The sequence below is a fragment of the Camelus bactrianus genome, chromosome 17 (assembly GCF_048773025.1).
Source record: "Camelus bactrianus isolate YW-2024 breed Bactrian camel chromosome 17, ASM4877302v1, whole genome shotgun sequence".
Classification (NCBI taxonomy): Eukaryota; Metazoa; Chordata; class Mammalia; order Artiodactyla; family Camelidae; genus Camelus; species Camelus bactrianus.
This window is the reverse complement of record NC_133555.1, coordinates 15,892,360-15,919,915: the sequence shown is the minus strand read 5'-3', so window position 1 is coordinate 15,919,915 and position 27,556 is coordinate 15,892,360. Positions and strand designations below refer to the sequence as shown.

General features: G+C 38.4%; 1 protein-coding gene across 1 annotated transcript in view; it reads right to left on the bottom strand.

Moving 5' to 3' along the window:
* RYBP (RING1 and YY1 binding protein) overlaps positions 1-27,224 on the bottom strand; it is a 71,488-nt gene extending 44,264 nt beyond the window's left edge. The window contains exons 1-2 of the mRNA XM_074344461.1: positions 27,068-27,224; positions 26,188-26,313 (exon numbers count right to left, since the gene is read on the bottom strand). Of these exons, the coding sequence (XP_074200562.1) occupies positions 26,188-26,313; positions 27,068-27,099 (158 nt within the window). The 5' untranslated portion in view covers positions 27,100-27,224. The remainder of the gene's footprint in view (positions 1-26,187; positions 26,314-27,067) is intronic.
* Positions 27,225-27,556: the final 332 nt, after the last annotated feature.

The following is a 27,556-nucleotide window of genomic DNA, read 5'->3' as shown; positions in this document are numbered from 1 at the left end:
AAAGTTGGACTATTGTCATGGCTGTACAACTGCCCAAGTTCACTAAAGCTTACTGAATTGTTTGATAGGTGAGCTGTATAGTAAATTATAATGCAATAAAGCTGTTAACTTGAACCCAATCCTCTAACTTTTTTAATATATAGAAGCCAATTTAATTTTTAAAATATTTTCACTTACTAGTCTTTATTTACTAATAGACAATAGACTCTTTGGAAACAACATATTTAGAAATTTCTAACATAGCATACATATTCCAGTCTTATTTATACAGTCAAAAAAAAAAAAAATTCAATGCTTTGCCGAGCTATTATACTCTTGGGCATTTACCCTAGAGAAAGCAAACTTACGTTCAGACAAAAACCTGTACACAAACATTTACAACAGAGCTATTTGTTCACAGCCCAAAACTGTATATAACCCAAATGCCCTTCAGTGGGTGAATGTTAAAACTGTGGTATGTTCATACCACGGAATACCGCTTAGTAATAAAAAGGAATGAACTACTGATACACACAACCTGGATGGATCTCAAAGCATTTATGGATGAGTGAAAAAATTCAACTTCGAAAGATTTCATCTGTATGATTCCATTTACATAACACTCTTGAGAACACCAAATTACAGAGATGGAGAACAGATTAGTAGTTGCCAGAGAGGCTGGGGGTGGTGGACATGATTCTGGCTATAAATGAGCAGCATGAGGGATTCCTGTGATGGGACTGTTCTGTATCCTGACTGTGTGGTAGTCACAAAAGCTACACATGTAATAACACTACAAAGAAGTAAATATGCATTCTCTCACATGTACCGCCATCACCATCACCACCACACGGGTTGGAGTAACTATAGGAATCTCAATGAAGTCTGTAGATTATATCAGTGTTAATATTCTGGATGTGTTATCAGTCATGCAAAAATGTTACCACCGGGAAAAACAGGCTAAAAAATATCTGAGATTTCTCTGTAGTATTTCTTACAACTGCATGTGAATCTATAATTATTTCAAGATATAGTTTCTTTAAGTTAAAAAAAAATCAAAGTACTATATTTGCATTACTACCTCTGTGGACTACCAATAGATCACATATTCTGAAGGCTGCATTATGTTTAAGTCTTGCAATACATTATTCTTTTTTATGGGGCAAAAACCTCCTCACCAGAAGGAATGCTGTGATCAAAATCAATCATTAACTATTGACTCTTAAACACCAGACAAAAAAGGTAAGAAAGAAATTCAGCCCTTATAACACTTCTACAGCAAACCACTTAAAACAATCTCTGGAGGTGGATTTAAAATTTTCACTGGAAACAAGAACAATCTTATCTATCAGAAAGGTATTTACTACAGCGTGGTATAAGCCATGCCTCTAAAACTGTAAGACACACAAACAGGCACACTTTTTGTTAGGAATTTCAGGTTTACCAAGCAAGTTCAAGTCACTAACCAGGGTTCTTAGCACCGTGACATGTAACAAAGTGCATGTGACAGGACATCTGAGCATTCTGGTTAGTGGGAAGACTATCACAATACACAGTCATTCTGCTTCTACCTGTCTTCTGTGAGTCTGATTCCATCTTTTCCCATTATCCTCACTTTAAAAGGTCAGTAAAGCCCAGCCCCTTCAATCTGGTGATCTACTGATTACACCATCAAGTCTTCAAATGAAGGGACAGTTGCCAGGAAAAGGAGAGTTGGGAAGGTGGGAAGCCTTTCTCTCCATTTCAAAGAAAGGGGCAGCAGTAAGGTAGTCACTGGAAAAACTGTAACATTACCTGACAGTTACAACAATAGGAAGAAAAGCAAAATGGGCTTGTACTGTGGTCTTTTTCACATTCTGAATTACACAGGTCTAAAGACAAAAGACAGAAAAACAGGGGAAGAGACTCTGAAGGAACTAAAAGAAAGGAATGCCAAAGTTCAAATTATATCTCAGCGAAGTATGTTCAGAAGATTAAACGTTCTCAACATTCCAACACAGTTAAATACAGAAAGATTTCAAATAGCTAACAAACACATGAAATGATCTTTAACCTTCTTGATAATGGAAATGTAAATTAAAACAATGAAAAACCCTTTCCCATCCTGTAATTCCATTCTCCCTTCTCAAACGTAAATCTGATAACCCCAAGTGTTGATATTACAGACATACCTTGGAGATATCCTGGGTTCAGTTCCAGAACACAATAATAAAGTAAGTTATATAAACTTTTAGGTCTCCCAGTGCACTTAAGAGTTATGTTTGCACTATACTGTAGCTTGTTAAGTGTGCAAAAGCATTATGCCTAAAAAAATACACACCTTAATTAGAAAATACTTCATTGCAAATCTTAATATTTTTCCAATTGTGTCTTAATAGCTCTCTAAATCAGTGTCTTCTCCTGTAAAATGGAAATTGAGTAGTTCTTACCTAGCATGAGGATTAAATTATATGATAGTTTTAAAAAAATACTTTATTACTAACAAATGCTAACCATCATCTGAGTCTTCAGTGAGTCGTAATCTTTTTGCAGTAGTGACATCACAGATCACTGATGACAGATCACCATAATAATGAAAAAGTTCATAATATTCTGAGAATTACCAAAATGTGACAGAGACACAAAACAAAATGCTGTTGGAAAAATAGATAGACTTGTTTGACATAGAACTGCCACAGACATTCCATTTGTAAAAAATACAGTAGAAACACAATAAAGCAAAGCACAACAAAACAAGGTATGTCTATACGAAGGAAAACTGGAATTCTGCTGCTGGCAAAAATCACTGTGGGGAACAATTTAATCCACAGTCAGCCCTCTGCATCTGCAGGTTTTGCATCCATGGATTCAACCAACTGTGGACTGAAATTACTGGAAACAGAAAAAAGAATTCCAGAAAGTTCCAAGAAGCAAAACTTGAATTTGCAGGCTGACAGCAACTATCTATGTAACATTTACATTGTAATTAGGTATTACAAGTAATCTAAAGATGACAAAGTATACGGGAGGACGTGTGCAGTTTATATGCAAATACCATGGCATTTTATGAGACCTGAGTATCCTTAGTTTGGTACCTGCAGAGTGTCCTAGAAACAATCCCCTGGTGATACCTACGAATGACTGTGATTCTTAATATTGAAGCAGCTCATATCCTATGATTCAGCAATTCCACTTAAAGATCTCTAACCTACAGCAACTCCCATACTTATCACAAGGAGATACACAGAAGAAAAGGAGAAGCAATCCATCTTATGATAAGCTGTATTTTAGCCAATAAAATGCTACAGAACAGTTAACATGTGCAATCCAGACCTAGTATCAACATGGCTGTATCTCAAACAATGCTGAGTAAAAAAACAAAATAGTACATCATTTAGGTAGATTTCCCAAACAAAGAAAACAAAAGGTTTATACTGATAACAAATTCATATAAACATGTAATAAAAATAGGAAAATATGCACATGAATGATACACACCTGCTTCAGTAACAGTGGTGTACTCATCATTTAAATCCCTACTAAACGTTCACTATTTAAACATTTTAATTAAAACCGCCCAAGGCAAATATGGGGGATAATGTTAATATTTATTAACATTAGGTAGTGAGTACATAGATACTTTATATTACTCTTTTGTTCTTTTCTATTAGTTTGAAGGATGATTTTTTTCTTAAATTTTGAAAGGAGTTAGCATATTAAGGAAAAAAAAGATACAAATTCTCCGTATCAAGAATGAAAGAAGAGACATCACTGTAAGTCTTAAAGACATTAGAAGGACATGGGAAAATTACAACTTTACCCTTAAGGTTGACTGCTGAGATAAAGTATGTGTCAAGGAACTTTTCCAAACAAGCAAAACTCAGTTAAGAAGAGATAACATAAATAGACCCACCCACATCTACTAACAAACTGATTTGTACCTTAAAAACCTTCAACAATCGAAATAACAAGACCAAAAGAAAACCCTCCAAGCCAAGACGACTTAATTGGTGAATTTTTACCAAAAATTTAAGAAAGGTAGAATTCTACACAATCTCTTCCAGAAAAAAAAAAGAGCAACAATCTTCAATTCATGTTGTAAGGCCAGCATTAGAATACCAAAACTAGACAAAGACAACACGAGAAAACTTTAGACCAATCTCTCTCAAGAATATAGATCCAAATCTCCTTAACAAATCCCTAGTACACTGAATCCAGCAATACACAAAATAATAATACGTGATACCAAATGGGATTTATACCATGAACACAAAGTTGATTCGCTACGTTAAAAATCAAAATAATTCACCATGTCAACAGATTCAACTATATCTCAATAACTGCAGTTAAAAAAAAAAAGCATTAAAAAATTCAACATCCACACATACTTTTCAAAAAACCAGAAAACTAAGACTTCTAGTCAACATTGTACTGGGTGGTCCCGGCCTATGGAATAATGGGGAAAAACAAATATACAAAAAGCAGAAAGACTGGAAAGGACAAAATAAAACTATCTTTATTCACAGTTTACATGATTGTCTATGCAGAAAATCCCAAGATATCACCCCAAATTACTAAAATAAGTAAATGCAAAAATCAATTTTATTTCTACATACTAGCAATGAACTGGAAATTTAAATTAAAAAAGAAAAAGTACCATTTACAGCAGCATCAAAAGAAATAAATCTAACAAAATACGTATGAGATCTGTATGCTGCAATCTACAAAACACTGATGAGAGAATCGAAGACTTACCTAAATGAGGGATATACATCATGTCTCTGCATTGGAAGACTCAATGTTATTAAGAACTCAATTCTCCTCAAAATGATCTACAGTTGAGTTACCGCAATAAAGTAGCCACTAGCGATATAACTTTTACATTTGAATTTAATTAAAATCATAACGAAATTCAAAATTCATTTCCTCAGTCTCACTATCCGCATTTCAACTAGTCAATGATCACCTATTGTTAGTGATTACCATATACTGGACAGTGCAGATACAAAGCATTACTATCATTACAGAAAGTCCTATTGCTTTGGGGCAGTAATACTGATCTCTAGATTCAATGCAATCTCATTAAAATTTCAGCAAGTTTTGTAGAAATTGACAAGCTGATTCTAAAATTTATGTGAGAAAACAGAGGGCCCAGCAAACGCAAAACAACTTTGAATTTGAAGTACAGTTGTCCCTCGTTATCTGCAGGACACTGGTTCCAGAAACCCCATGGATACCAAGATCTGCAGATGCTCGTTCTTTATACAAACGGTGTAGTGTTTGCATACAATTTATCCACATCCTCCCATATATTTTAAATCATCCCTAGAGTACTTACAATACCTAATACAAAGTAGACACTACCCTAAGAGTGGTCAGTGAGGAGCAAGCTCCAAGTTTCGCTTTTTGGAACTGCTTAGAATTGTCTCTTCCCAAATATTTTCTATCTGCAGTTGGTTTAATCTGCGAATGCGGAACCCGCAGTTATGGCAGGCCAACTGTACCAAGCTCAAGGTCTGACATTACCTGATTTCAGGTTTTCATGATTTCAAGATTGAAAACTGACAGTATTTAAAGACGGTGTGGTATGTGCCAAAAGGACAGACACGTAGATTCCACAAACAGAGTCCAGAAATATAACCACACATTTGATTTTTAACAAAGATAACACTGTAATTCAATAGAGAAAAGAAAGTCTTTCAACAAATGGAAAAAACTGGAATGTCCATATGCAAAAATTCGGAGTCTCAATCTGTATCATTCTCCATATGTAAGAATTAATTCAAAATGGATCATACACCTAATTATAAAACCCACATAAGCAAGGTAAGTACATAAGTAGGTTGAAATGGGGCTTTTCACAATTCATTAGAGATACGAAAATTAAAACTACAATGAGATACCACTACAACCTACTACACCAACTATTAAAAAAAGACAAAATGACAACTGGCAACACCAAGTACTGAGGAAGAAGCACAGGAAAAAAAAAAAAAAAAGAAAGAAAGACATAAACACCTAAATGTAGGCTTTCTAGCTACAAAACTTCTAGAAGTAAAGATCTCAGAAAACCAGACTGTCAATGATGTGTGGCAAAGATTTCTTTAATATGACATAAAAAACTACAAAAGAAAAAATAAGGGGGAAGGCTCCAGCTCAAGTGGTAGAGCGCATGCTCAGCATCCAAGAGGTCCCAGGTTCAATCCCTGGTACCTCCTCCAAGAGGAAATCAAACGAAGAAACCTAATTACCTCCCCCTCAGAAAATACAAATAAAAGAAAAAGAAAGAATTTAAACTTCATCAAAATTAGTTAAGTCTACACTTTTAACATATATCCAAATCTAGAATAAAGAACTCTCACAATTCAGTAAGTCAAACAACCAACTTTAAAAGTGGGTAAGTATTAAAAAAAAAACAAAAACTTAAAAGAAAATATACAGATGGCAAATAAGGACATGAAAATATGTTCCATATCATTAGTTATTAGGGAAACACAAATTAAAACCACAATGACGGATCATTAGAAGCCTTCTATCAGCTTAAAATTGAAGGCTGACCACATCAAGGTTGGCAAAGATGTGGAGCAACTAGAACTCTCATACACTGCTTTGGGAATTTAAAATAATATAACCACTGTGAAAAACCAGTATGGCAACTTATTAAAAAGTTTCCACTCCTAGCTACCTACTCAAGAAAAGTAAAAGCATATGTCCATACAAAGATTTTTTTAGGAGCAATTTCATCTGTAATAGCCAGAAACTGGAAACTCACCAACAGGTGAAGGAATAAACAAATAGCAGAATACAGATATAATGGAATATTATTCAGCAATAAAAAGTAATAAGCATGGATGAATCTCAAAATAGGCATACTAACTGAAAGAAAACACCCAAAAGTGGATACTGCATGACTACATTGATATAAAAGCCAAGAAAATGCAAGCTAATCTGTAATGACAAAAAGATTAGTGGTTGCCTCGGGATAGAAAGGGGCAAAAGGAATTACCAAGGGGCAAAAGAAAACTTTAAGGAGTGACAGATATAATCATCTGGTTTGTGGTGGTTTCCCAGTTTACTCTTTAACTGTGAAATTTTCTACATGCCAAATATATTTTAATAAAACTGAAAAAAATTAAACACAGATGACAAGATGTTGTGCTTTCCCCCCTGACTGCAGTAAAATACTTTCTGGTTTTTCTTGCATAGTACAGAGGATTAAGTAACACACAGAGTTAATACAGAAATTACACGTTAGTGTACAAAATTTATACACATTTTTAGGGGGCAGGTAATTAGGTTTATTTATTTTAATGGAGGTGTTGGGGATTGAACTCAGGGCCTTGTGCATGCTAAGCAAGCTCTCCTCCACTGAGTTATACCCTCCCCCTTTACTGGTTTCTTTGTTTGTTTTTTAATATATTTTTATTGAAGTACAGTCAGTTTACAATGTTGTATCAATTTCTGGTGTACAGCACAATACTTCAGTCATGTAGGAACATATATTCATTTTCATATTCTTTTTCACCATTGGTTACTACAAGATATTGAAGATAGTTCCCTGTGCTGTACAGTATAAACTTCTTGTTTCCCTTTACTGTTAATATTTTTTAAAGTCAGGAGATCAAATCTAGTTATTTAGTACCATTTGATGACATTCTAGAAATGCCACAAATAGAACATACTTTTGTAGATCATATTTTCTTACTTGCTTATAAGATACTCTATCCTCATCCCTAGTAATTTTAATTGGCAATAGAGCCTGACATTTTAGCTGTAAATTTAGTATCAATACCATCATTACCATAACATACACAGACACAAAACACACCCTATAAATTATAACATGCATCTCTTCAGAAACAATCTGCACCACCAGAATTTCACCAAGGCATAAAGTGGTTTTCCTGCAGACTGAAGAGATCATAAATCTAGCTTGTTTATAACTTTGTGTAATTTTGGAGTCACTGTGCTATTTCTCATATTCCCTACAGTAGAGTAACCCTGCTCTTCTTATCTCCACACCAGTATCTGGTCCAAATGTTTTTATGTCCAGCACAAGAGAAGATATGAAAGGAACAAAACACAGCCAGGCTGAATTTACTCAAAGGTCAGTCATCTAGTTAGCTCTTCCTTGCTTCATGTCATCTAAAAATTTTCATGAGGCTGGACACAGGGAGAGGCAGGACTTCCTTCCCGAGTTTTGAATCCCTGAGTCTTGAAAAGCCAGAGGTAAGGAAAGAAAAGTACATCAACTTCCATTTGTCAGAAACCTTTCTTTTAGATCAATTCCAGTGTTTGGGTTTGTCTGCTATTTGGTGTTTGTTTGTTTGTTTGTTGGGGGGGGTGATAAAAAGGTTGACGCTAATGATTAAAACGAATTTGGGGGTTAGATGAGGAAATGCTAAGTCATACGAGACGACTGGAAACCAGCACTAGTTGTTCTGCATTCATGGCTCCTACTTTTGCTTCACCTTGTACAGCAGAAGTAGAGGCAGCCCAAAGATACTTGGTTCTCTGATTCTAAATACAGACTTCATGATCTTATCAATTTAATTCACCTTTCCCTCTGTAAGTCAGACTCCTGAGCCTGGGCCCTCTGGTTACTGTTTTACAAACCTTTCAAGATAGCTCTGTTTCTAAAATCTTAAGCCAGCAAGCAGAGAACAGACTGGAATTTAGGAGGAAGGCACTCTTTAGGAGATCTCCTGAGAAGGATCAACTTTTTAAAACACACACTACTTCAGAATAATTCTATTTTGCAATCATTTGCTGTCTCACTGTAAGCAGAAAAGCAGATATAAACCTGAAAGGGGGATAATTAAGGGGCCTATCTTAAGAGTAACAATAGACTATGCAAAGAGTAAAATTAGAAACTGAAGAGAGGAAATAAACTAGGGTTGGCAGTATTTCCAAGTCATTTACCAAGGGTTTTTTTTAAATGAACATACCCATTTGCAGAGAGGGTTAACCAATATATGACACAATTATTTTTAAAAGGAAACAAGATTTTAAACAGATTAAGAGAACAGTTTACCCTCTAAAAGGTACATTTAAGAATATAAAAACAGCAGCACAGAAGACCCTACCTCTGAAGACTTAACAGTACATCACTGTGCCTGCGCATGAAAGCTTCAAATGTAGATTTGGGACAACGAACAATTACAGTACAAAATGATGATATGCTATGCTAGAGATGTGCATGAAGTGCTTCAATGATCACAGAAGAATCAAGGAAGGTTTTCCCAAAGAGGTGGCATAAGCTGGGTCTTGAAGCAGAAAGTGGCATTTCCCAAGCAGCAGTAAGACACATCCTCAGGCAGCACAGTGGCATGAAAGAACAGGTTGAGGGAACACTAAGTGACCAGAAGGTGCAAGGTAAGACGCGGTATGGATGAGCTGGTAGGCAGCACAGAACCAGACCACGGTGGACCTTGTTATTTAACAACACAAGGCAATACCTCCTTGGGCAACGAGGGAGCAACAAAGGATTCTAAGCAGACAAGCTACATAGCCTACCTGTTTTCTAAAGACATCACCTACAAGTTTCAAAGCTAATGCAATGGACCAGATGCAGGTCTGAGTTACAAGGCTTGTGATTATTTAAGTTCATACTGAAATTAAAAATGAAATAATGAGGACCTAAACTAAGGTAGTAACAACAGAAATACAGGGGAAATCATCAACAGAATTTTGTATCTGACTGCTATGGGTGGGAGTCTAAACTGACATATACAGACTGAATGGCTGTACAGACGGTAATGCCACTTTCAGATAACACTAAACAGAACTAGGAAATCCTGTGAAGGTGGAAGAACTCACTCAAGTGTAACTGTGCCATTTAAATTTGGGTTAGGAATGTAAACTCTAAGCTTCAATGCATTATCCATAAAATGGGGATATATCTATGTATACATCAGAGCCTTGAAGGCATTAAATGAGATAGTGCATGAAGTGGGCCTAACACTGCCTGCTACATGTTAAAAGCCCATTCAATGTTGGCTCTTTTCAGCATTATTACTGTACTGGGTGCAGAGCTGATGAAACCTTTGAGGCGCTGTATCCCACTGCTCTTCCTGTTACCGCTGATGAAGCTCTTTCTGGATCTGTGTTACACTTAACAGTACCGAGCTCACTCAATAAACAGTTGTTCAATAAACGCTAAGCATGAAAAATGTCCAATGTACACCTGTTCTGTTAGAAGCAAGCTTTACCTCAGGGCATGATACAAGTATTAACTATTTCACCAATACAAACTTAAAGAAAAAAAAAAAAGATGCATCAAAGTCATTCTTTTAATTAAACGACACAACAAAGACTAAGAATATCCCTAGGGCCACATTACACCTGTCTGTGCTTTACAAAACACTCCTCTTCCACACCAGGTGTTCTGACAGGGAGCCTTATCTTAAAGATCCTTCATAGGACATTAACTGAATCTAGTGTTTTGGTCAGTCCGCAATGAATTTAATTTCTTTGGGAAAATTAGGGACAAGGATTTCTTAACTCATAATGAATTTATATTAACTATAACTTAAGGAAACTATTCAGCTACACATACACTAGAGAATGCCAGAAAGTTTTAATAGATAAAGCTTTCCTATTAAGAGAATCTGATTATTTATCTACTGATATATCTTGGGGTTAGAAGGTGAGATATTACAAATACATTATTTTCTATATATTTTAAGATAAGTAATTTGACCATGATAGTTGAGTCCTTTTATTATTATAAGCTGCCAAAATTGACATAAATCGCAGTATTTCAGAATTGGAGGAAACACAGAAATCATCTAGTTCTGTGAATTTCAGGGAATTTCAAGTGTTAACTGCAACCCACAGTTTTACATTCCAACCTAGCACACAAATCTGTACACATATACTGTTTACAATATAACATTTTAAAAGCCTGTATTCACAATATAATTGCAGTGGCAGAAAAATCTGAAAAAGGAGAGAAAACTAAGGGGCAAAGGACATTCTACCTACCCCTCAATTCATCACTCCTGTCCTGAGCACTAAAATTTAATTCCTCTTATTATAAATATGCTTCAATGATACACATCAGAACTACCTTGTCAAGATGAACTGATAGTTTACTGTCATACATTTTGTCCCAGAGTACCCAACAACAAATCAGATGTCCTGTGACTTCCTCAATTTTCTTAATTAAAGAAGAAACCATAAGTAAGGTCAGCAATGCATACAATCAAAGCAGAACCGACATATTAGAACAGAGAGACTAAACACCCAATGATATATGCTCCATCTGACTCTGCCCAGGAGACAACTGCCTTCCACTGTACCACTGCCTTGGGAGATTCAGTCTTTCACAAACTCACTGCCTCTCACCACTGACTTCAATGGTGGCACGCAATGTTCTTCCAAAGAACTGTGTGATTTTCTGAATAAGTCAATCCATGAACAGCACTTTAGGGAACCTGATTATTACGCTGACAAAGCAGTCAGCATATGTAGCATATTCTTAACCCACTCTTATGGGTATATTTAACCAAGAGACAAAATGAGAAACTCAACTTTATAAAAGGAAACATCACAACAAGCAATATAAATCACCTATCTATACAGGCTTATGTAAACTTTTTACAATCATAGGTGATCTGATTAGGGCAGTAGCGGCAGGACATTTCTGAGCAAGGTACCTAATTCAACTGAAATATTTTCACCCTCTCTTAATTTAAATGGCCCTAAAAGAGGGTGATGTGTTCTCTCCTGAGATGGGAAAGGTGGAAAGAAAAGAATCAAAAGAACATAGTTAAAACACATTGGTACCATATTAATCTGTCCATTTAATCAAGTAAATTTCTAATTTCTTCTATTCTACTATTTGGGCATGAAATCAAATAAGTTACTTCACTTTTTTGAGCCTTAGTTTCTTCAACTGTGAAAGTTGGAATAACTACCTCAAGACTGCTCTGAGTATTGCATTGGGAAAACAGACATAAAACTGGCATGCAAAATGTGAAGTACTATGCAAATAGATACCATATTTGAGGATATCATCTTTAATTCTGGAAAACAAAGATTATCTCACATACTCCTTATATATTTATTCACTAGTAATATTATTAAGAAATCAGTCATGCCTCGAGAATGATTAGCTGTTGGGAAGGGAAACAGCTCAGTGTTAAGAGCGCACGCTTAGCGTGCACAAGGTCCTGGATTCAACCCCCAGTACCTCCATTTAAAAAAACAGTAATAAAATAACATAATTTAGAATGACTAGTTGTTTAATCCAATACTTGATCTACTGGAATAACAACATTACCAAGTTACGTATTTATTTGTTTACTGTGTGTATTCTGTGCCAGGTCTTGTGCCAAGTATGCTACATACACTCACTCATTTATCCTATGAAGTTCTTAACCATAAACGAAAAATTAAAGCACAAGTTAAAGTAACATGCCTAAGGTCATAAGGTTAGCAAATGACAGAGCTGGCGTTACTCAAAACTTAGGTCTGACACCAACGCCCTGACTCTCATCTACTACTGCTACTACTCTTCAATATGGTAGCTACCAGCCACATGTAGCTACCGAGCATTTTAAAGGTGGCTAGTCTGAATTGAGTTGTGCTGTAACTGTAAAATGCACACCAGATTTGAAGACAAAAAAGAACGTAAAATATCTCAGTGCTGTGGCTACTAGAATGTTTAAAATTACACGTGGCTTGCAATGTGTAACACTTATATTGGACAACAATGATTCAGAACACAACACAGAATTTTGTAAATCAAAGAGCACAAAACAATTTTAAATTTACAGATACAACATGTTTTAGAGCATTGTTTATTACTAGATTTTTTTTTGATGTAATGGTAAATGGAACTGCTTCCTTAATTGCTTTCTGATATTCATTGTTCGTGTATAAAAATGCAACAGATTTCTGTGTATTAATTTTATATTCAGCAACTCTACCAAATTCATTGATGATTTCTAGTAGAACATTCTCTAACACCATATACAAAAAATAAACTCAAAATAGATTGAAGAGCTAAATGTAAGACCAGATACTATGAAATTCATAGAAAAAAACATAGGCACAACACTCTGACATAAATTACAGCAGTATATTTTGGGATCCATCTCCTAAAGCAAAAAGCAAAAATAAACAAATGGGACCTGATTAAATTTAAAAGCTTTTGCATAGCAAAGGAAACCACTGATAAAATGAAAAGACAACCTATTAAACGAGAGAAAACATTTGCAAGTGATATGGCCAATAAGGGATTAATATCCTACACATATGAATAGCTCATACAACTCAACATCAAAAAAAACAACCTGATTAAAAAGTGGGCAGAAGAACTGAATAGACATTTTTACAAAGAGGAAATGCAGATGGCCAATAGGCACATGAAAAGATGCTCAACATCCAATCAAATGCAAATCAAAACCACAATGAAATATCACCTCACACCTGTCAGAATGGCTATTACCAAAAAGAACACAAATTGTTGGTGAGGAAGTGGAGAAAAGGGAACCCTCCTACACTGTTGATGGGAATGTATACTGGTGCAGTCACTGTGGAAAACAGTATGCAGGTTTCTCAAAAAAACTAAAAATAGGACTACCATATGAGCCAGCAATTCTACTTCTGGGCATATATCCAGAGAAAATAAAGTCATAATTCAAGAAGTTACATGCACCCCAATGTTCACAGCAGCATTATTTACAATTGCCAAGATATGGAAGCAACCTAAATTTCATAAACAAATGAAGATATGGTATTTGTGTGTGTGTGTGTGCGCGCTCGCATACACACACATGGAATACTACTCAGTCATTAAAAAAAACTTTGCAGCAACATGGATGGACTTGGAGGGCATTATGCTAAGTGAAATATATCAAACAGGGAAAGACAAATACTGTATGATATCACTTATATGTGGAATCTGAAAAATACAACACACTAGTGAAAATAACCAAAAAAAAGCAGCACTCAGATACAGAGAACAAACTAAACTAGTGCTTATGGGGGGAGGGGCTTTATAGAGGTGGGACATATAAATTATTGGATGTAACAGATTACGACAAACTGTACAATACAGGGAATATAGCCAATATTTTATAATAACTGTAAATGGAATGTAACCTTTAAAAATTGTATAAAAACTTTTTAAAAAACAAAGGCAAAAAAATTTCCAAATGTGGAAGTGTTTTTTCCAACTACAAAAGTGATACCAATTCATCTACACTAAAATTGTAGAAAAGCACACATACACACAAAGCCATCATCCCTCCAAGCAGAGCTACTATTTTGATCAGCTATTAATTCTAGGTATGTATATTACATGAAATGGTACGAAATATAACTTAAAGCAGAATCATATTTTTATCATTTTGAAACTTTTTTCTAATATATCACGAACATTTTCCTTTATTATATATTTTTTCCAAAATTTTTCTTAAATTTTTATTTTGAAATAATTATAGATACACAGGAAGTTGCAAAGGTAGTAAAAGGTCCCACATAACATTCACCCAATTTCCCAGAAATGATTGCACCTTCTTGAGTATAGTACAGAATCAAAACCAGGAAATTTATGTTGGTATAATGTGTGTAAACAGTTCTATGACATCTTACCACATGTGTAGATTAATGAAACTATCACCGAATCAAGATTCAGATCCATTACATCACCACAAAGATCTCCCTCTTTCTAGCCCTTTATAGGGCTAGAAACACCCACCTCCCTCCCTTCCTCCACCAACCCTAACCCCTGACAACCACTAACCTGTTCTCTCTGTAATTTTGTCATTTCAAGGATGTTAATAGCATCCTACAATATGTGACCTTTAGAGATTGGCTTTTTTCACTCAGCCCTTGAGATGCACACCAGCTGTTGTATTTATCAACAGTTTGTTCCTTTTTAATTGCTGAGTAGTATTCCGTGGTAAAGATGCACCATTCACATACTTAAGGACTTTTACATTGCTTTCCAGTTTTAGGCTCTTACGAATGAAGCTGCGATGAACACTTGTGAAGAGATTTTGTGTGAATGTAAGTTTTCATTTCTCTGAGATAAATACTCAGGAATGAAATTCCTAGGTCATATGGAAAGTTTTGTAAAAAACTGCCCAAATTGTTTTCTAGAGTAGTTGTACCATTTTATATTCCATCAGTGTATGAGAGATCTCAACACATTTTTAAGAGCTGCAGCATATTCATGGCTACTTCATACTTTTTTCTTAACAATTCCTTGCTGATTCGTATGTAGGTAGTTTTTATATTTTGTAACAATAATGATGTAATAATATACATACACAGAAATTTTTACACAAATTTTCACACTGCCATATGGCCTTCGGGAATTTTGTCAACTTAGCATACCACCCACCAAGGGTCAGCGGGAATACCCACTTCTCAGCCTCACTAAAAAAATTTTTTTCATCTTTAATTACTGACTTGCAAAAAACATTATCTTATTTTGTATTTATTTGAATAATGGGAAGGCTGTATACATTTCTCATGTTTCCTGACTTAGTTTGTAATTCTTTCATAATTACCTGTTAGTGTTCTTTGCCAACATTTTACTGCAATGTTGGTGTACTGATTGTAAGATCTGTTTCTGCCTAATATATGTTGTAAAGAGATAGATTTTCAAAATAAATTTATCTGAAATTCAACCCACATGTTGGTAATGCAAGATAATGGCTGATTGTAGAAAGTAAAAAATAAACAAGTTTAGTTGATATTGTCCAACTTATAAATCCTCCTATACTTCACACAACATATTTATTAAGGAATCATCTTTAATGCCAGCTCTGGATTAAAAACATGGTTCCGAGAATAATGATCACTTATTTCCCCTAAACTCACTTCAAAAGCCAAGACATAGTTTTTCCAGAACAAGCATCAGAAACTATCTTCAGCTTCATCAGGAAGCCTAGCTGGCTTCCCTTTAAAGGAGAATTTAACATCATCTAAACCAGTAGTTTCCAAAGTGCTCCCCCAATGAGCAGCATCAACATTACGTGGGAACTCGTAAGAAATGCAAATTATCAGGCTACCCCAGACCTACGAAATCAAAAATTCTAGGGGAGGGACCCAAAAATGTGTTTCAACCAGCCTTCCAGGTAATTCTGATGCATGCTACAGTTTGAGAACCACCACTTTAAACAAATTCAGTATAAAAAGATTAAATGTGGGTCGTGTTGTATAGTTATTTGTTCTTTAATAAAGGAGTTGGGCAAAACTAATTATGCTACAGATAGTATTAAGAATTCAGTGACATTTTCATTCTTCCCCAAGTTAAAACACTCCAAAAAGAAATCCTAAACCTGGATTTTAGTTTTATGGTCTACAAATAAAAATCCTAAGACCATAAGGTGTTCATAAGAAATTTTCTCTTAGAAGAATCCAAAATGAACCATATAAACTAACAGGTTAGAGTATATCTTTCCAATCAGACTCAGTTTGTTTCATATCACACACTGCCTCATACTTGGATTCCCACATGCAAGTAACACCTACATCATTTTGAAAACTCAATGAACTAGCATATTAAAACAAAGCACCTGGAAAACCAGTTATTCAAATATCTGTGACCCAGCAAATAAATAAATTGCTGAATAAATAATTCTGAATGACAGCGGACTTTGTTTAGTTATGTTTCTCTGTTTTGTCCAAGTTTTTTATAATAAGGATTACCTTTGTAACAAAGACAAAGAATTAGTGACCATACATAACGATAAAGGAAGTTAACCTACAGAATATCAGTATCTTTAAATTTTACCAATGGTCACTAGTAATCTTTTTTTCCTTTATATATATATGATAAAAATGTATAAGGTGCTGGTTTAATACCAGATAAACAGAGCTCCTGATTCAAGGAGTTCATTGTAGTTTGAAACTAGAACTGAACATATCAGGACCACGAGCCCAGTAACAAAGCCGGGATACTATACCATGAGAGCTATTTTCTGTCCACCTAGTTCTAAGTGTCCCATCTCCCTTCAAGTAACAAACCCTGAAGATGTGTTAGGACTGCACAATCACAGTATCTCAACCTCCAGGCAACAAAGAATGGTCCAGGAATTTGGCAAGTGACTGGGGTTCCTGCAGTTCTTCCTTTGATTCTGAGTTCGGACAGTAGTATCCTTTTCATTACTGGCTATGTGGGCCAATAAATTCATTTTTTGTTTTGTTTTGACTTAAGGTAGTTTGAGGTGAATTCCTGTCTCTTGCAACCCTGAATATTCTTGCAGCACTTATGATATTAAACAATTTTCAAATTTGTAAAAGAAATGAACAGTGCATAAAACTCATCGCCTACATTATGACATCTGACCTGTTCTTAGACAGCAGTCACCAGGTTTGTTTTCTCCCTCTGACAAAGCACTACACACAGTGGGTTTTAAGACCCAATACACTGATGCAACTGGCATCCTAACATCACTCTAAATTTCTTGTGCCTTCCAAAGGCTATCAAAGTGTCACCTTCTATTGTATTGCTAATTCTCTTAAATTACAGAGAAAATGTTCTGAACAAGTTTTAAGATGTTTCTTTCACATACCCCTTCCTAGTTTCTTTTCCCAACCAAAAGATCATTTAAATAGATCTTCTAAAATGACAGAGTGAGGAAAGGAGAGGAAGAATAAAAATCTACTCACATTTAAAAATAAAAATTTCATGTTTACTTTGTGATTTCAACTATAGACAGTTCCCGACTTAAGATGGCTCGATTTAGCATTTTTCGACTTGAAAAAGTGATATACAGTCAGCAGAACCACACTTCAGATTTTGGATTTTGATCTATCCCTGGGCGAGAGATCTGTAGTACAATAAATAGTCTCTGGTGATGCTGGGCAGAGGCAGGAGACCCCAGGTCCCAGTAAGCCATCCAATCACAACCACGAGGGCAAGCACCCAACACAACCGTTCTGTGCCCAGACAACCTGTCTGTTTTTCAGTACAGTCTTCAATACATTACATGAGATTTTTAATACTTTAGTGTAAGACAGGTTTTGTTGTTTGATGATTTGCCCAACTGGAAGCTACTGTTAAAAGTATCCTGAGCATGTTTAAGCTAGACTAAGCTAAGCTGTGATGTTAGACAAGTTAGGTGTATTAAATGCACTTCCAATTTTAGGTGTTTTCAACTTATGATGGGTTATCTGGGCATAACCCCATTTTAGGGTGAGAAAGATCTGTATTTATGATTTCTCAGTAACAGAAGTTTATCTGCATTGCCTTTACTGAGAATTCATCCTTGGCAGCACAGTCTGTGTAATCACTGCACAGAACTGAAATTACAGCTAAATAAATGAGTCAAGACTTCAACTTAACAGAACTAATTAACCCAATTTATTCAATAGAACAGTAACGTACACCATGTACAAGGCACAACCATCAAGCTGAGTATGTTAACACAGCACAACTGAACACAATGGCCAAGGTAGCATGACATTTCCAACAACACCCAGAGTGTTCTGTAGCCATTCTGAAACTGCCTTTAGGTGCCAGCTTACAAGCACACCCATCGAGTTCCTTATCACACCTCAAAACTGGTTTTGCGCAACATGACTTATCCTCTGCTTTATTACCAGACTTCTTGAAATGACTTTTGGCTACTTAAATCATCAAATGGGCAACCAAAAGGGAGTAAGAATCTTCACAGTTATTGTCATGTAGGTAAGTGTGCTAAAAGCTCTAAAGCTCAAAACCATCCCAGAAAGTACTTTAAGTGCATGGCCCACAGCCTCTAAGGCTGTAAGTATGTGTTTAATTTCTAGAACATGTTTAGAAAACAAAGCCAGAAAAATGAGAAAACTACTTTTTAAAGACACACTTCATAAAGACAAATCTCCCCTAATCCAGTAACTTTACATATAGGATGCTAGCCCCAATATGCAAAAGTATGTATTAGAACTCCTAACTGGAACAGTATTAAAGACAACTCCAGTTGAAACTTCCAGTCTTCACCTACTCTCTATATACATTCACTGAACCCCTGCTAGGTGCCCTTATTGTAACAGACATAAGAAAATAAGGCTTTGAAAAGAAAGGTCCTGCCTTCAAAAAAGGTGAACACGTAACAGAGGCAATCAAATAAAAAAACAGTTCAAGTGTTACAAAGAGCATACATGATTGCAGGTGATGGAAAGGCGTCCTGAGCCACCTAGAAGGACAAATAGGAGTCAGCCAGGACTCAAAAGGAAGGAGCGGCACTTCGGAAGAAAATCCAGAGGAAAAGAACGTGTGATGGTATGGAAATGAGACATCACGGTCCATGTTAGGAAAACACCAAGCAGTCTGGCATGAAACACACATGCTGTGCGTGGAGGGCAGATGGGGTGGTGGCAGGCTGCTTCCAGAAATCCTACAGAAATGGTAAAAGACCAAATCAGAAGCCCTTTGTGGTGCTCCGGATTTGGACTTTATCCTAGAGGCAATGAGAACCAGGACATAACTTAAGTTGTCCCAAGTGGAGAGGCCCAAGAACCAGCTGGATCTGTCTGTCAAATGTATGTGTGCATGCGGGTGGTGACAAGTGGTTAGTAAACAGCATCTGGGGATTACCAACCTGTAAAGAGAAGTGGAAAGGTATGGATGACATCTGAAGAGAGTAAACAGTTAAAAAGGAGGTAGGCAGGGACAGAGAACCTGTATCAACCTGCACAATAAATCCTACATCCAAGAATCAAAAAGGCCTATTTTAAACCCCAGATTCAGCTAGGCCCTCCTCATCATACCCCCCCAGACTGACCATCTCCATCTCCTCTAAAAAGTACTACTACTCATTATTCCAAACCCACCATGCAGTTCATACCGCTGGCTATCTTTTCATTGTCTTATCCTTTCAACAAGTCTGTTAGATTCCTTAAGAGCAGGAATTTTCAATTTAACCAATGCCGTCAAATATAAATGATGAACAATACAACTCACAAAACGCAAAAGTTTATTTACTCCGTTTAAATATTCTAGAAAGTTCCCCATACCAGGTCTTATTCCTTTCACCTAATGATGTGTGTGGATTTACGGTGTTGCTGGGAGGAGACAGCTGTGTTCAAGGGTGTAGGTAATGACAAGAAGCTGAGGAGAGATCCTATCTCTAGAACGTGTTAGGGACCTGTATGCAGAGTTGAGCTCTAAGACAGTCTTAGGATAAACAGCACTAGTAAAAGAAACAAGAACTACACACAACACGGATATTCATAAATATAACAATGAGTGGAAGAAGCCAGACCCCAAAGAGTACAAACTATACTGTATGACTCCACTTAAATGAAGTTCAAAACCAAGCAAAACTCATCTCCAGTGTTAGAAGTCAGGACAGCGTTGGGGTAGGGGGAAGACACTGTAAGAGCACCCGAAGGACTTCTAGGGTTCTGGTAATGCTGTTTCTTAATCTGGATGCTGGTTACACAGGCGCACTCACTTTGTGAAAGTTTATCAAGCCTTATCATTTGTGCACTTCTCCATACGCATGCTAGAGTTAAAAAAGTTTAACTTAAAAATACAAAGGTAAAAAGAAAAAACACAGGAGGGGAGCTAGTGATAGGAAGTATAAAGGAAGATGCCACAAAGAGAAAAGGCCTCCTTTGGTGACAGGGCAAAAGGAAAAATGAGAGCCACAATGACTGTAGAATGTTTTAGTTCAACTTGTGAAGGAGACATCTGGAGACCCACTATTACCAGAAGTACTGATGAACTGAGTTAGTGCTGATAACTATCTTGGTAAACTACAGCCACTTGGAATTTCTTCAGCATCTACAGAAGCACACAATAAATATATGAAGCATGAATAAACAATACACAACTGAATCCATTCAAAACCTCCCATCCTAGTAACAGCTGAGCTTTGAACAACATGGGTTTAAACTGCCCATGTCCATTTATACATAGATTTTTCCCAATAAATATGGACTACGGTCCTACACAATCCATGGTTGGTTAAATCCACAGACACAGAACCACAGGTACAGAGGCCAACTATGGAACTTGAGCATCCTGGGAAACCCATGGTGGGTCCTGGTACACATGCCCCTAGGATGCTGAGGGACAATTGTTACATGGATTTTTGACAGCGCCCAGGAGGGCGGATATTGGTGCCACTAACCTCCCAGTCGTTTAAGGGTCAACTGTAATAGGATATACTGACCCATTAGCTGGTCTGAGTTTAGTCTACAACACGCAACTAAGACAAGTTGAGTCGCCTACGCACAAACACTCGAACTCTAAACTGTCCCCAACCAAATGAGCTAACTGGCACAGGTAAACCTCCAGAAATCACAATCCCCTTGCTCCATAAGAAAGCAGCACCAGCGTTTCCTAAAAAGGCAAGTGTGCATCTCAACAATGTCTATAAAGCATCACTCCACCCAGCTCTCCTCACTCTACAGTTCCCTACCCTGCTCAAATTTCTTCGTAGTACTTGTCTCTAGCTGAAACTATCTTATTTTTCTGTTCACTTGTTTATTTTCTTTTCCTCTCCATAGTATTTCAAGCTCCATGAAAACAAAGACCTTGTCTGTCTTTACACCACTGTACACCCAGAGCCCAGATGGCTGCATACTCAATAAAAACTTGTCAAATAACCACAACTACCCAGGTAATTTACTTCAAGGTCATCCAGTATACAAAAGATCAAGTCAGTACCAATAAATCAGTTAAGTTCAATGTAATAGCAAATACAAAATAAATTATCACTCCATTTCTGAGTAAGAGTGATCTTTAAAACTGTTCCCACTTTTGTAAGAGCTTCGAGGCTGAAAGGTTTGACAAGGTTTGATGATTTGGAAGACAGGTAATTTTTCGACGTATTTTATGGAGAAGTTTTATGAATGACCAACACTTCAGTAAACCCAATATGGCCTAAGGAGCAAAACCACTGTGGTGGGGAAGGGCCTAGCCTCGCTCCAGGTTAGGAACCCCCTCTGCTTTCTGGAAGTCTTCCTATCTGAAAAGTGTCACCAGATGATGCGCTTCTGAAGCTTTCAGCAAAGAGCAAAACTGTCACGTTTCACTAAATATGTGTTTCCCACTTCTAAAGCACTCCAAAACTACTCAAGAGACTTTGGGATGTTTGGGTATTTGAATTTAAGGGGAGACAAAGTCCACAGCTCTAAGTGCGAAGAATCAGAGTTCCTGAACAAAGAAAACGTTTTACACACTATCAACAGAGTACCAACTTTCCAGTAGATATTCTGAGTACCAACTTTTCTTTAAAGCCAATTTTATTACATATCTTACAGCAAACTGCTCACTTTTATTTTTCTGTAAAAGCTCTAAATACAAGGGGGGAGGGTACAGCTCAGTGGTAGGGTGTGTGCTTAGTATGCTCTAGGTTCTGGGTTCAATCCCCAGTGCCTCCATTAAAAAAAAAAAGCTCTAAATACAGTACACTTTTCAGGAAGATAGTATTCAAATAAACAGGAATTAAATAAAACATGATTTCAACTCAACACCATGATAAAAATCTGGAGATGAAGCTGAGAAAAATTTTAAGTCTATGGTAATTACCCAGTGCAAAAATTTTCCGATTTTCCAATGAGTGTTAAGCAGTATGGGAAGGTCAACATGCAGTTATTTATCAAAGAACCACTAATCAAGACGAGCTGCAGCAATGTTTTAGCAATGTTTAAAGAGACCACTGCGTTCAAAGAAATAAGAACAAAAGTAAAGTATATTTAATTTATCACCAAGTCTAGGAAGTTACTCTGCCCAACACTCAAGAACTTCAACTTAACAGGACAACGGTTAGGTAAATCTGTGAATTTGTGCTTTTGTTTTGCTTTTTTTCCTTTTAAAAACTGGCACCCTCTTTCAGGAGACTGGCAAAATGGGCTGGGAAATACTACTTTAGCTATCACCTAGGGAAGGGATAGTGTCTCTTCCCCACCCACAACCAGCTTCTATGCGCACTCCTTTATTTACTACCTCGAAAGGCTTAGAGCACGTTAGCCTGGTGGGAAGGCAACCGGCCAGCAGCAGGTGCCTCCTCCGGGCTCCAGTACTGAAGACTGGGTAAAAGGACGCCACAGAACAGGCAGAAGGAAACCATTCAAAGTGGTGGACACGTTCTAAAACTGGATTGTGGTGATGGCTGTACAACTTTTTAAAATTACTAAAAATCACTGAATTGTACACTTGAACAATTGGTGGGTTTTATGATAAGTAAATTATGCTTCAATAAAACTATTAAAAAAAAAATAACCGGCAAAGGGTAGAACGTGGAACAGTGTAGATGGAAAAAGAAGTTTAAGAACCAAAGATACCCCACATAAAATTGATAGTACATTCAAAATAGAGATCTCTACCGCCCCCTGAACTTCTAAGTAGCCTAGGAAGTGGTGCCACCTCCTTCTCGTAACACGTTCCTTTGGAGCTTCTGATCTTTCATTCTGCTTTATGCTGCTCCAGAAAGAAAAGACCTTCTAAATTACTTTCATGACTCTACCTGCAGAATTAAATTTATCTAGTACACATAGCAGTAACAGTGAAAGATGGCAGGTAATTTTGTAGATATCAATTCTCCTTGTCCAGAAGAGTTGGGGGGAGGGGGAAATCCTTCTAACTGATGCCCAACCCCGAGTGCTGGGACTTCCCATAGCACTTTGTTTATACCTCTCTTAGAACCGTTATAACTTGGATTATGGTCATTCCTGGAAGTGTCTTACCAACCTTTTTTAACACCCCCCCACCATGTCGAGCAGAATCTTTCACATCCTAGGAATTAAATGTTCTTTGGATGAGTAGCAATATTTTCCTAATCAAATTGAGTAACATCAATTCTAATCTCAAAGGGTATACACAGTTCTGTGTCCTACTGGACTACCACTAATTCAAAGCTGACTTCTTTGCTTTACTGGTAGATACACGACGGCAACAACGACAAGAGTGATGAACAAACTCCAAATGACCACTGGGCTAGCCAACTAGCAAAGCTGTTAAAATATGAAACAGCAGCTCAGAGCAATAAAACCCAATTTCTATACCAGTCAACAGGTTAGACTTCCTTTTATTATTTAAAAATTATCCTAGAAAATTACAAGAAAAAGGTCCAGGTAAAAAACAGAGCAGTAATTAGCAGCACACAGAAATTAACCAAGTTAATACACTGGACAGAACAGAAACCTACAAAATTTACACATGAAGCCCATTCACTGCATAAGAAACACAAAATGTTATTTGCCTTCCGATTAATGACTTCTAGGGTAAAGTCTTTTTATAGAGTTCTAGATCTAACACACCAAAATACTGACAATAACCAAGATGAAGCTAATTTAAGCTATGTAAGAATATCAAGAGTTGGTAAGATTTTAAGTCCTCAGATGTCTAAAATCTGTTCAAATTCTATACAACCACAGACATCAAAAAATTACTAGGAGATTCTCAAAAAGAATAGGTGAGTATCCTATCCCTGAACAGACTATAGAATATTTTCATTATTAATAATACATTTGTTGAAAAAACTGAATTCCACTGCTGTCATCTGTGACTCAAAACATTTTAGCATCTATATTGTTTTTAAAGTCAAAACCTTCCACGTGCTTCCAAAAAGTTGATGAGTCAGATTTTTTTCTACTTGCAGAAACTGAAATGCATTTTATTATGAGATAATTTTTCCCAGCAATACATCGGATGTAAACTTGAATTTGCTTTAAGTTTCTCTTCATCAGTAAAGTTCTCAAGTTCTTAGGAGTTTCCTAGTCATTTACTTGAACATCATCTACGGTAACACTCAAAGCAAAACCACAATAAAGAGGTTTGGCCTCTGAGGGATTCTACACGTAAAAAAACATTACTCATAAATAAAATACAATCACTACCGCTTTAGATAACAAATACATTTCTAAACGTTCATGTCATTTGATGGAATTCCCTGTTTTAGACAGCAAAACAAAATCTACTAAGCTCCCAATGGGTGTTCTTTCTGCTCTATGATAACAGAAAATATTGATATGAGTTCACTTTAAAAACTACTTACGGGGAAATATTTCTAGTTCCTGAGTATTTTTATTCAAAGGTCTCATTATTTAGAGTTAGTGGAATTCACAGAACTGATCCACCAGTCACTGAACCAATTCATCCCAGTTATTCTCAAGTTGCCCAATACCCTACTTACTCCAAGGTATAAATAAAGCATCTAAACCCTAACAGAACACATTCATTTAATCAAAGAACAAATACCTAGTTAGAAATGCAGAGCACTACTTATAAGGTCATGTTGGAACACCACCAATTAAAAAGTAAGTATCTGATGAAATGAGACTTTTGGCAACCAACTTTAAAGATCCACCAGGAACTCACTCTTTCTGTGTTCCTTTCACACACACACACATACACACACACTCCAATGTCTGACCATTAAACGGCATAAAGAATAGTTTAACTTCAAACTCTTAACATCACTGAAACACATTCCAGATACAAGTTAAAAGATGACAGGAAAACTACAAAGTAGCTTCGAGATTTCATCCAAGTACATCTAAATGTTGATTATGGAGTAGTTCAACTCGTTTTGATACCCGAAGGTTTAGTACCTCCAACAAAATGAAAAGGAATTTTCTCAACATTCTTTTCATCATAGTAAAGCTTTAAACAAAACTCCAACATAATCACACCGTTCATTTCACACTTTGCAAAAATCGTCCTCCATCACCACTCTGCATAAGCTAATCAGAAAAAAAAAAACCCCAACCATACACAAACTGACCCTTCAGTCTTCCCCAAAATGCACTTTCTTTATCAAACCCCAGCATTCATTTTCAAGTGCAAGAAAAAAACCAGACATTTGCAGCTCAGGACAGGAAAAGCACAACCACCACTTTACCGTACAACCACCACTCCATTTCTCAGAGAAGAGAAAAATAATTCAGGGCAAGTAAATTAAAAACATTTTGCACATGGCAAAAATAAACGGTCTAATGTCCTAGAATCCATAGCAAAAGTACTACGTTTGGTTCCAGTACCAATAAGCCAAAGGATTCAAGTGTCAAATAAATTCAGGATCTGTTTGAAGTAAGACAAAACCTGGAAAAATTCCCTCCCATAAATCATTCAGTGAACATGAGGCTTTGCACCCAACATGAAATACACACAACCAAAACCACACATCAACACCCCCTCCCAAATGCAGAAAAACCCATCATCAACAAGTTGGAAAGAGGGCAGAAGTAGAGCTCACAACCTTCTTCCCCACTTTGAAAAAGAAAAAAAGAAAAAAAGTCCTATAACAAAAGGTAACACAGATCTTCAAGTACCTGGTGGAGGTGCCTTTCCTCACATCGCAGATGCTGCATTTGAAGGCTTCGGCGCTGTTTCTGAAGGTGCAGACACTACAATCCCAAAAGCCTTCGTCTGCGGCAGGTTTTGCTTGTCTTTTTGGCCTTCGGCGGAATGAGGAGTGGGGGAAAGGGGAGGGAAGAGTCAGGGAGCAGGAAAAGGGGGGAAAGACAGCAAAACAGGCGGTGGTGAGGCGTCGTATTTTCGCAGGAATCAGGCGCTGGAAACTTCGCTCGGGCGACCGACCACCCACCCACCCTTTTCGGGGACGAGGAGAGGGACCGGGGGAGGGGACGCCGCGCCCCCACCGGCGCCCCGCAGCCTCCGGGCCCGGGCCGTGCTGCCTCGCACAGTAGGCGGCGGCGGCGCCCCGGGAAGGGCCGCGGCGGGCGCAGGAAGCGGGCGGACTTGTGGACTTGAGCGTGGGGCTGGGGGGGCCGGGAGGGGAGCCGCGGGCCGGATCTGGAGGGGGCGCGCAGGGGCAGCCCGAGGCCGGCGGCGGGGAGTGGGCAGGCTCCTTCCCTCTCCCCTCCCATGCTCGCGCCCTCCCTCCCTCCCCACCTGGTTAAATCTCCCTTTGTCTGGGAGGAGTGGCGGCGGCGGCGGCGGCGGCGGAGGGCGGCTGAGGAGGAGCCGCCATGGCTGCGGCGCGCACAGCCGCCGGCCCCGAGCAGGAGCGACACCGCCTCCCGCCGCCGCCACCGCCACCGCCCGCCGCCGCCGCCTCCCCCCGCCCCCGGATCTCCATCTTAGCAGCGCCTCCCCCCGCCCCGGGTGGCTCCGGGGCCTAGTCGTCGCCGGCCCCCGCCCGCCCCCAGTCCTCCCTCCCCTTCCGCCCCCTCAGCTCGGAGCAGGTACCTGGTCGGGCTCTTCTTGTCGCCCATGGTCATGGATGGGCTGTACCCCCGCCCCCCCCAAAGCCGAACCCGGCGCCGCTCGGAGGAGAAACGCCGTCCGGGGAGTCGTCGCGGACCGGCCCCCCTCCCTCCCCCGCGCCCGCCCGCCCTCAGCCGCTGGGGCTCGAGCTCCTGCCGTCGCCGCTGCTGCTGCTGCCGCCGCCGCCGCCGCCGCTGCCAGTCTCCGGACGAGACTAGTCCCCGCCAGCGCCGCCTCCGCCGAGTGACTGACGAGGGGCGGGGCCGGGCGCCTCGCGTCACGCGCCAGGCGGCCAATGGGAAGGCGGCGGCCGGCGCCGCGAGGGCGGGGGCGGGACGCGGGAAAGGGCGGGGCGGGGCGGACGTGGGCCGGGCCGCCGGTGTGCGTGCCCGGGAGTGTGTGCGCGCTGGGGGCGCGCGTGCCTGCCGCTGGCCCCGCGGCCCGGCGCGGCGGAGCGTGCGAGCCCGGCGG